General features: G+C 35.5%; 1 protein-coding gene across 1 annotated transcript; it reads right to left on the reverse strand.

Moving 5' to 3' along the window:
• Positions 1-2,514: 2,514 nt before the first annotated feature.
• Positions 2,515-8,701, reverse strand: LOC150093252 (nicotinamide N-methyltransferase-like). The gene is made up of 4 exons (XM_090414070.1): positions 8,644-8,701; positions 6,740-6,899; positions 3,398-3,605; positions 2,515-2,964 (listed from the first exon to the last, which is right to left on the reverse strand). The coding sequence occupies exons 2-4, from the start codon at positions 6,894-6,896 to the stop codon at positions 2,532-2,534; spliced, it is 798 nt and encodes a 265-aa protein (XP_090270196.1). The 5' UTR covers positions 6,897-6,899; positions 8,644-8,701; the 3' UTR covers positions 2,515-2,531.
• Between the last annotated feature and the right edge of the window lie 2,946 nt (positions 8,702-11,647).

The raw sequence follows: 11,647 nt of genomic DNA on the forward strand, positions 1-11,647 counted from the left end.
ACTTTATGCTTCTATCTCGTGATTATCTCGTTGAAATGAAGATAATCGGTCGCTTTGATCCAAGATTTTATTAAAAGGGGAGTTTTCGTAAGGTGTTATCTAAAGGTTTACCTACTAATCGCTCGATACGAAACACGGTGAACAACTGTTCATAGCCCAGTTGACAGAAATAGAAATTACAAGCCAAGCATGATATTCCTTTAAAATATTTAAAGTTAGGTGTACTAATTTTAAATATTTTAAAGTACAAGATTACAATATTTTGGCAATATTATGATACATTAGAGGATAACAGTAAGAATGATAATTTTATTTTATTAATTTAATAATTACTAATATTCTCAATTCGATATTAACTGGACACACTCGGCACAGATGTGCCGTATGTTTCTAAACCTCTTGTGAGTGGGACTGGCATATATAAAATATTAATTAACAATATCCTTATTACTAAATACTCACTGCATCAGTAAAATTATTATTTATTATTCAGTATGCCTTTCTGAAAAACTGTATGTAAAATTAGAAGTGGTTTGAAGATGCCCTATAACTGGGTTCGGATTCCCTCTAGGATGCGAACAACATTTCTCATGACTTTTTAAGGTGTGTTGGTGGTCTCTTAAGATAGTATCAGTGTTTCCACAGCCAGAAGAACCGTGTTTTTCATCACACAAAACCAAAACAAGCAAGCCGGCCAGAATACACACCTGCAGTGTGTTACAGACACACACAGTTCTACAAGAGTAATGATTAATCACCTTACTCCTTTAGATCTGGTTTCAGGTGTTGAGTCAGGATCAACGAATAAGCATAAAACAGGACAGAACCAATATTTAAAAAAAAAACCTATATCCTCGAATTTTTGTTGTGTAAAGCACACACACACACACACACACACACACACACACACACACACACACACACACACACACACACACACACACACACACACACACACACACACACACACACACACACACACACACACACACACACACACACACACACAATTACAGCAGACTAAAATACGAATCTAAAACACAAATGAATAAAATTTTCTTAAAATTAAAAACACAAAATCTAGCTCATCCCTTTCTTAACTGTATCAAACCAAACTTTCACGGATGCCCGTCTATTTCTCTACACCTTCCATATATCTAAAAGTTCAACTAACTGTTATCGTATAACACACTTTCAGACGTTTATCGCCCTCTCTTATATAATTCACTTTCACCTGATTAATATGCAGAACGCGTACTTTTCCTTATAATCTACATTTTACAAATCCAGTATCATCTTTGTAACTCTTCTCTGTACCCCCCTCCATGGCTTCTTACCCCTAGGAATAGAGGAATCTAAATCTGATGAAGACAATCTAGTTGTAGTCGTATCAACGTCTTATAAAAATGGAATTCTGACCTCCTTATCCTTGCACGTTAATCTTCGTTTCAACATTGCAATTTTCATTTGAGATTTATGTTTGCTGTCTTTGTAATTTGACCTTTAATCTTCAGGTTCTTATTCAACATAACTCTAAGATTTCTGGCCTCTTTAGATTTTTCTAAGAATAATCCAACCAAAATAATATGATGTTGGAAATCTCACCACACTCAACTGCTAATCATCATTGCTGACGATGCAAAGTTAGGCAGGGCAATCAGTGATGCTAATTTCTAGCACTTACAGAATCGTTCGATATTGGGGAAAATGATAATGACTGGCAGGTCCTTCTTAATTTAATTTAGATACAGACCGAACAACAAAAGTCCAAGGACTAATTTCTAGGGAACACCAGGGGTCACCTTAAATATTGCATACATAATCCATTGATACTACTTTGTTGACATTTTCAATCGGTTTCTTCTTGTTATCATTCCTATCTCAATTAACCAAGTCTGACTAATGCCTATACAATTTGTCCAAGTTAAGCTAATCAATGACAAAACCTCCTCCTTTCGCATATTATGAAGTAGGACCATAATATCCATATTTGTTTTCCATTGGTTAAAAAGCAAAAAATAATCAATTAAAAGTTGGGGTTAATGCTTTTATATTAAATTAATTAGAATTTTTATGAGCTCTTCTTCAAACCCCACAGAACCAACCCATAGAAACTAAACATCTCACTATCCAATATCTGTCCTCCTTATACACAGAGTATCGATCCGATTAAGAGCACAAGCATCACAGTTGAAAACAATGAATATTTCGATGAATATTTTGATCCGACCTGATAATCTGGACGTATCAAGGCGTTATGGGTGATATAATTAAGTGCTATCCCTGGTGTCATTATTTATTGAAATTCCACATCTATAAAAAGAAAGGCAATGATATCATTTTGGTAATATATTCAAAGCATATAATATTAAATATAAATTTTCTACTTATGCTAATATTACTCTAATTTTATATCACCACTGTTAAGATGAAGCGTACATCTTAAACTATATCAACACTTTTATTGATTTTATACATGTCATGTAGCATACATTGCAGGAAGTGTGACATCAATACAGTTATGAGGAAACTCACATTTTTTCAGCGATAACAACATAAGTATCACCATAATTTACAATTTCATAACGAGTATCTTTTCGTGCTTGTGTTGAAAATTCTAAAATTTTAAATCCTGCTTTGGTTAATGAGTTTTCCACAATTTCCTTTGTCAGACTTAAAGAAGGGTACTTTTGGCCTGATATTTCCCATTCAGTGTAGTTAAAAACACCAGCCAGAAAGAGACCACCTCCTTTGCGTAGTAATGATGCAAAACGTCTTAGGGCTTTTTCGTGAGCTTCATTGTTGGGACAAGCTGCTTCTAAACACGCTAAAGAGACCAGCATGTCGTATTCTTGAATGTATTCTTCCGGGATGATCTTATCAGCTGTGACGTCGCAAAAAACAACTCCTTTTAAATTGCACCTTGTGCGATCTTCAATCTCTTTTGCACCTTTCTTGACGTCACTGAAAATATAAACATCCAACATGAGTCAACGGTTTTTCAATTATAAAGAATTGGAATACAGACAAATCTCAATGTACTAGAATCATCGATAGCTGACTATCACAATAGAGAATTGACATTAATAGCCAAAAATGTTCGGATATTTGTATATAATGTATATGTATTTTTGTTTTAATTATTGAATAATATTATTAAATACTATTCTGTCAGTGCTCTCCTCAGTGTCAGTCATATTGGACTCAGTTCCATTGGATCCAGTCTGACTGGAAAATACTTCATCCTTATGATTATATTATTATTATTATTATATTAATACCGGCAATGCAAATATGGTTTTGTTTTATTTTTTATATGAAATTGCGAAAGATTATGCAACAATTCCAAAAGTTATTAGCATTCAAAAATTGTTATCAGTTTCAAAATACTGTATACCTGTAACTTTCCAACTCTGCAACAACCTCCAGCAAAGGGGAGTAATCCAGTGCTCCTGGTTCGTTGTTTAGCCACTTCTTCACAACCTTCTGGTTCGATTCCGAAAAGTCGCCAGTAACCATATGCGTGTACTGAGCACTGGGTGAAATTAAACCATGTATCATAGGGCCACATGCTATTTCCAATAGGTTGGTACCTGGGAATCTTCCTAGTTTGTTAAAATAAACGGTAAGAACACACATTAGATATTCAACAACTGAAGAGAAAAGAACTTAAAGAAATGAATAATAAAAATAAAACTGGCATATAAAATAAGTATCAATAAGCATTAGTTTCGGGAAAGTACCTATTTCCTTGCGTTACAAGCCAATCTTCGTTGAATTAACTGGAAGCACGGCCAGTAACAAGCACAGCATCAGCTTCTACATCGATGTACAGCTAGGCGTTGATATATAATGATATGAACCACCTTCAGAATCTTATAGAAAATCTCAAAAAGATGAAACAAAAGACTCTTTCGTACAATTTGGAACTGCTGTTTGCATATGCAATCATTCAAGATTTATTTTGAAACATCCTGAGGGGATGTTTCAAAATAAAAAATTTACTCTACCAACTACATCATTAGAAAGTGTTCTTCCTAATACTATAAGAATATAAGCCAAACGTCAGAGTTGGGATGACGCATTAGGTCATAAAACATCCGTTGTGCACAAACTATCCAATTCAAAGATGTTGTGGCTAATTCTTTGCTGCATATCACGGGCCACTAATGGGATAAAGATCTGTCATAATGTTCTTTACCCTTTCGAGGATTGCGATGACTAATGTCGTATAAATAGCTGCCTTTCCTAGAAAAACGGAAACAGAAGGTGCTCTGGTAGGTGGTAGAGAAATCCTGATACTCGAAGTTGCTGTTCCAAATACCGGAATTTCTGTATCTCCTTACCAGTCATCTTTTGGTGTTTCCTTTTGTTAAGCGTTTTCTGGCTAAGGTGACAGCCTCACATTTCTTACGTTTGATGATGTTCTGCATAGTTGATTTTGGGTCAGGAAAGGAGAGGCCAAGGTTACCCATACGACATCTCAAACATCACGTCTAAGTTCCAATGTCCTTTATAGGGCATCTGCAGTATCCAGATGTGCAGCTCACTCTGTATATCTGTTTGTCTTATATTGAGACTGCGTTTGAAGAGAAGAATATACAAATCCGTTTATATTTCATTCTAAAGGATTGACCCTATTCTTATTTCAACATAGGTTGGATTGAAAATTACAATAATAAAATGGTTCAATGTGCATTACAACAAGTATGGAAAATAATGTTAGACGTATCAAAAGTTGTTTAATAATAGCGTTCCTGTTAAAAAAACGTTTAATTTTCTTGACCAAAAAGCTCTGGAAAGACTTTTAATGGGATTATATTGATCAAGTGCATATAATAAACAACTATGTTATACCAACTAGTTTCACCAACTAAAGCTGTTGGCATCTTCAGGGTACATAATTGATGTAAGGCACTAAAAAGTAAAAAACCGTCACAAACTATAATCAACCGATTCCAATTATATTAAACAAAGAACAGAGCACGTACAAAACATGCATAGAGCGTGCATGATATCACTTGTAAAAACCGATTAGTATTGTCTAATCGTTTCTGTGGGTTTAAAGGCCACTCTAATTTTATGTGGTCTAAGGAGTCTAGCAATCTTATTGGAAACTCCCTAAATATGGAATGACGATGGTAGAAATTTAATTTCTCTCCACACAATCAAATTCACTCTAGAACTTGAAAAAGATTACCAATTATAATTTCTGGACACTTTAATTAAGAAGCTTCAGGATGGTGGTATCAACCGCTCAGTTTATCGCAAACCTACCAATACAGGACGTTATTTATATTTCACTTCCGCCACCACATTTCTCAGAAACTTAGTATTGTACACATGTTGAAGAACTGTGCCTCTCTCCTTACAACAAATCAACAAGACCTCCAGGAAGAACTATCCCTGATATCTACCAACCTTACCATGAATGGATTTCCTTGAAGACTCGTCCACAAGATACTCTTCTCTGAACCCCGACAAAGACAACAAGATGATATACGTTATATTTCTACCATCGTCATTCTATACTTAGGGACAGTTTCCAATAAGACTGCTAGACTCCTTAGACCACATAAAATAAGAGTGGCCTCTAAACCCACAGAAACGATTAGACAATTCTTAAGATCTCCAAAAGATAGCCATCCTTTCTCCAAATATGCTGGAGTTTATAACATACCCTGTTCGTGCGGCTTGAATTACATCAGTCAAACTTCAAGGAGCCTTGAAATTAGGCAGAAAGAACACATAGATGACGTCAATAATAACAGAGAAGAAAAATCGGGGTTAGCTTTTCATTTCTCAAGAACGAACTACCATAGAGTGGGATAGAAGCACAATTCCTTACATGGAGGAAGACTTCCGCTCCCGAATTTTAAAAGAGGCCACAACAGTTGCCCGCTGTATGAATACAAAACCTTAACAGGAACCAAGGACTAATCTTGCCCGTAATCTGGAAGACCCTTATCAGATCCTTCAACTCGCCAGAACTCAATTATAGTGCCAACTATAGAACGTTCCTAAATAACAACAAATGATATCATGCACGCTCTATGCATGTATTGTACACGCTCTGTTCTTTGTTTAATATAATTGGAATCGGTTGATTTTAGTTTGTAACAGTTTTTTACTTTTTAGTGCCGTACATCAGTTATGTACCCTGAAGATGCCAACAGCTTTAGTTGGTGAAACTAGTTGGTATCACATAGTTGTTTATTATATGCACTTGATCAATATAATCCCATTAAAAGTATTTCCAATAGCATTCCTGTACAGTTACATCATTCAGTTGAAGTTTTTCTATACATTAAAACAAAATTTTAATCTTAAAATCATCCAATTGTTATAGTGTGGTGGTTTACTTTTGAGGCTCATTCGCGTTAACCAGATCGTGTTCTATGGATCAGCCTTTTGCTCTAATGCAGTGTTCTTACTAAGAAATTGTTTAGCCACAACCCAACCTTTATAAGAGTAGACATTCCACTGTTATCGGAAGAAATGTTTGAATCGAGTGCAACAATGCCGAATTTTGGAAGAAAGTGAAAATTTACGATACTATGCATGAAAAATATAAGCAAAAATGAACATGGATTAGTAGAATTACAAATAAGAAAGAGAATAAAAGAATATAAATATAAAAGGAATCTACACATTGGTACAAGTTTTACACTCTTCGTTCGATGTGGTAGTGATAACATATATTACTAATACATTTAAGAGAATGAAACCTGATACTTACTGCTACTAACTATCTTATGTAAGTGTGGTAAAATATATCTTCCGTATGATTCAAATACCGTGCTCGTAACCACCTCCCCATATTTTGCTGCATCGAAAGAATCTCCCTCGAAGTAATGTCTCCAGTCTTCTTCTGTCTCCTTTGCACATGTGGTCATCTTCTGCAATAAACAAAAAGGTTTTTAAAACAAACTAATCTGTTGACCTGTAATAAAAGTTTAAAGAATTACAGTCGATTTCAACTAAACGTTTTTGATACAACAAAAACAATGAATTGAAATACATGGAGAGATGTCTTCGGGGATTACGCCAAATTTGTGGCTTTAGCATTATTTATCAGTACAATTAGCAGTAGCAGCAGATGGGCATGATATACCTCTACATTTTTTAATCTCTATGCCTTTTTATTCAATATAAAGGAACAGGCAAGGCCCTTTCAGTCTGTGCATTTTTCCTACACTGAGTGGCAAGTTCGATATCCTCTGGTAGTCCAATCAGAGATGTCTGGCCTCAGAATATCATTAACTTAAATGGCATCCATTGAAGAACCTGAAACTCGTGGTACCTAACCTTAACACGATGTGTTATTATCTGAAATTGGGCGGGTTTTACGATCATTTTTCTTGAATTTATGGGAAGAAAAACTCGAATTTCTTGGAGAACAAAAAACTCGGTAACCGGTCGAAGAAAGACAGAATATTCACTCTAGTCGATGACTAGAATTGAACTTAGGTCCTTCTTCAGGGCATCCTAGCGCTGAGGAAACAAATACCACTTGCGCTGAGCTATACAACCCTCTAAACGGAATATTTCTTGAATTGACCGGAATAAACATGTGATTATTTAGCTGATTATTGATTGTCGCTAATCAATTTCATGTGTCTTTTTTCACAACGCCTTTATTTTATAGATGGCTGTTTGTTTTTAATAGTATCTATCGATATTTTGCCAATGAAGCTGCAGAACTTGTTAATTCATAATATTTCACCACAGTGGAAGTGGCATTTGCATCCTTAGCACCAAGCGAATTTCGAAGAGAAACGTTCCAAATTCGATTCTAGTCGCTGATTTTCTAATCCTTTCTTCGATTGGTTTCCGAGTTGCTCGATCTCTGACATGGGCAGGAAGATTTTATATCCAAGAAACTCGGGTTGTTCGCCCAGTAACACTTCCGGCTTAACAGCATAGCAAATAAATTAAGAAGAAAAACATTACATTTGTTAAGTGTATTCTAGTCTACACTTGTCTCATACAAACAGTAAGTAGTGAAAATATCAGCGAAATATTCATATTCCAGTGCAGACGATGTTCCAAAGGCTGTCATATTGAATATGTATGAAAGGCATGAACATTGAAAGACTTTATTCCAAGTGTTGATACAGTTAAACATCATCAGACTCATTTGTGTTTCGTCTGGTGTCATAAACTGAAAGATCAGCATCTCACAAAAAGAAACCTACACGTTAATTGAATTTAAAAAAAAGGAGAGAAGTAGGAGTATGGATATTTAGTTTACAGGATGAAAAAGGGAAATCATCGTTTACGATATGCAAAAGTAGAACAGGAAGTCGTCTCAAAACTTTTGTATAAAAAGAGGCAATTGAACTACTGAAAATCTGTAGTCTAGACCGTTGACTTGAACCTATTAACTAACCGTTGGCAAAATGGGTGATTTAAGATTCCGAGTAAACAATTGATGATGAAAGATATTTTGCCAAAATACTTTTGACTGTAAGAGTGTATTTCCGATATTCTTACAAAACATTTGTCATTCCATCTGCTGTTTAGAAGCGCCTACAGATAGAAAGATGGAAAGGCGATAGATTAGTTTTCAGGAAATTATTACTATTATTATTAACACACACACACACACACACACACACACTAAAAAGTTAAGAAAATCACCTTGAAAGACTTCAGCAGTCCTAATGGAGATATTCGACTAAAGCCCTCTCCGCGTTTTACTTCGAAGTCATTTCTGTGTATGCTTATGTGTGGGCTTCAATAGGAGATTCCAATAGCATGCCCTATCTATTAATCTATGCTGTAGTCAGTGTCTAAAAATCATATGATTATATTTTATGATGATACTTTAAGATTTCTCTTTCGTTTCACCATATCAAACTACACACGCATTTTATGCTTCTATCTCTGATTATCCCATTGACATGAAGATAAGCAGTCATTTTATCAAAGGCCTTAAAAGGGGAGTTTTCGTAAGGCGTGATGTAACAGTTTACAAACTAATCTCTTGATAAAACACTTGACCTTTCAAAACAACTGCTTATAGCACAAACTGCTAACAGAAAGAAAAATCAAAAACATATATTAATATTTCTTCAAAAGTAATAAGGAATTAATCTGTTCTACTAAATTATTTAAAATTTATTTACTAAGGTCTTTCCATGCACTTTTAAGTCATAATTGGATTGGATGGTTTTTTGCATTTGGGAGAGAAGCAACTGCCGCTATAAATGGTGTGTATTGTCTGTGAATTGCGTGTGTCTATTGACCTATTGTTCTGATTGTAGAATGAAAAAACCAGGGGCTCTGGGAGGAAACAAACTCAGTTAAGGTTTACCTGATAAAGTAAACCTGATAAAGGTTTACGTCTTAAACGGGATTCGAACCCAGGTCTTTCCAACCAAACGGTGAAACTGACTCAGTTACTGAGGCTGTCATATTGGAGGTGATGGGTTAGACATAGTAACGTTTACATGTGAAATTCCTGACAACAGCTGTAGTCCGAATAGAGAACTATTTCTAGGCCTTTTCTTAGCCAGATCCGAAGTAAATCGATCTCTGGTGCAACCAATTGGTGAAGAATCAAGATGGATCTGGCTACTTACCGATTTCCGATAGTTATTAATGGTAAAAAATTCTGCCTATCCGCTTTGGGGAAGAAAAGACGTAAGAGGATTACATTTTTAATTTAGATCCTGCAGCTAGACAGGAATTCGTTAGGAACGATTTTGATGCCTGAATCATTAGTACTATAAGGGTTCCCAAGTGAAGAAGTCGACATTATCCAAAGTGTGGATAAGATTTGACATTAATGAGTAGGTCGTCAATGCATAAGAAGAATGCTTGTGAAAGAACAGAGATCTGGGATACCAGGAATTTATAGAAATCTGCTGACAGAAATCTGATGCAAGGCGACCATTCACCATGACCCTCAGTGATCAATAAGGGAGACTTTTGTGCCATGAGGGTAGAAATGGCCATACGTTAGTTGCTTGGTAAGGAAACGTCTATGTCAGAATCTGTGTCATACGGACGAGGCAACGTTGAGTTATGGGGATGGCCGGACACTTTTGGCAACATAGTGTATATCCAATATGTTTATGTTTATGTGTATATCCAATATGTTTATGTTTATGTGTATATCCAATATAATTTATTTTAAGACCTTAAATAACTTAAATAACTTAAATATTAAATAAATATGATTGAGTTTACCGTTATCTCCTCGTAAATGAGGTTATCTGTAGGTTTACAAATTTACAAACTGTAGGTTTACTCCATATGAAACAGGGTCACAACGATAAAATATTAACAGCCAAGTTAACCCAGGGGGGGGGGGGAGAAGAAAGAAAAACCATCAGGATCCAACCCTAACCTTCAAAATTGTTTCGAACATTATGCGACATTATGCGATTATTATATTGCATTAAAAAACAAAACTAAGAATTTTTAAATATTAATTTAATAATTAAAAATATTCTTCAGTAATAATAACTATTCACATACGTCACTGAACTGCTATACGTTTCGTAGTGTTTTGTGAATGGGACTGATACACCAGTAAAAACACAAATTACCACTTTACTATGGATTGTGATAAATTTAAATACATTCTATAGTCACGTCTGTATTTTAAATTTGTAATTGTAACTAAATTACTAAAATAAAGGGCCAAGAGGCTCCACTTCGGCGATGTAAAGTTATTTCAATTAAGGGAATATTAGAACTTTTCACCTTTCCTACGAGTTGCCCTAGTATTGAACCATATGTTTAGCTCACGCTAGGATTCGCCGAAACTTTTATAGTTTGCTTTGCCATATATTCGGCATGAAACTTTTAGATTTCTGTCTTTGAGTTTCTTATTCGGCTTTGAAATAATGTGGGATTTAATATCCCCTTAATTTAAATAATTTTACATCGACGAAGTGAAGCCTTTTGGCTCTTTATTTTAGTAACGTATTGGTGCACCTTTTTGGCAACTCGTATAGCAAAGTATATAAGTTCTAATCACTAGAACCTTAGTGTTAGGGGGCGAGATTGAGTCATTTTTAGGACTACCAGGGTAACGAATGACAATGATGTAGCCAATGAAGTTTTAACTGAGGCTCGGCTATTGCCGTTACCCAGCCATGACTAGAGCTTTTAGCTCAATAACATCCCATCCACACAGATTTTCTTCATTCGGATGACGGGATAAAAGAGTCAAGGACTCAGTCCATCGCCCAGTTCTTTTAAGAACCTTAGTATTAGGGATAGATGGCGGTAACAATCGACAGTGAGATGCGGTGATTGCAGCATTGCCATCACTTACCCTTAGAGGGTAATGGATGGCAATGTTGTAGCCAATGAAGTTCTAACTGAGGCTCGGCTATTGCTGTTGCCATCCTGCCATGATCAGAGCTTTAATAGCTCAATTTTACCTTATCCCTACACGGTCCTCTACAGATAAGGGGAAAGATGAAAAGCATTCTTGCTTCACCCCTTTAAGCCAGTCCTTATATAAGGACCTTAGTATTATGAGACAGAATTTTGGAAGGAAAAATGGCGCCTATCATGAAGAGAGTTTATCTGTACTTGTTACTAAAGTTACTAATTTTGCGTTTCGATTAATGTGATATTTTGTGGGGATTTCCGAATGATTTTTAGAGGTAAGCTTCTTCGTTTG

The sequence above is a fragment of the Typopeltis vanoorti genome, chromosome 24 (assembly GCF_054136105.1).
Source record: "Typopeltis vanoorti isolate ZY-2024b chromosome 24, IOZ_Tvanoo_1.0, whole genome shotgun sequence".
Lineage (NCBI taxonomy): Eukaryota > Metazoa > Arthropoda > Arachnida > Uropygi > Thelyphonidae > Typopeltis > Typopeltis vanoorti.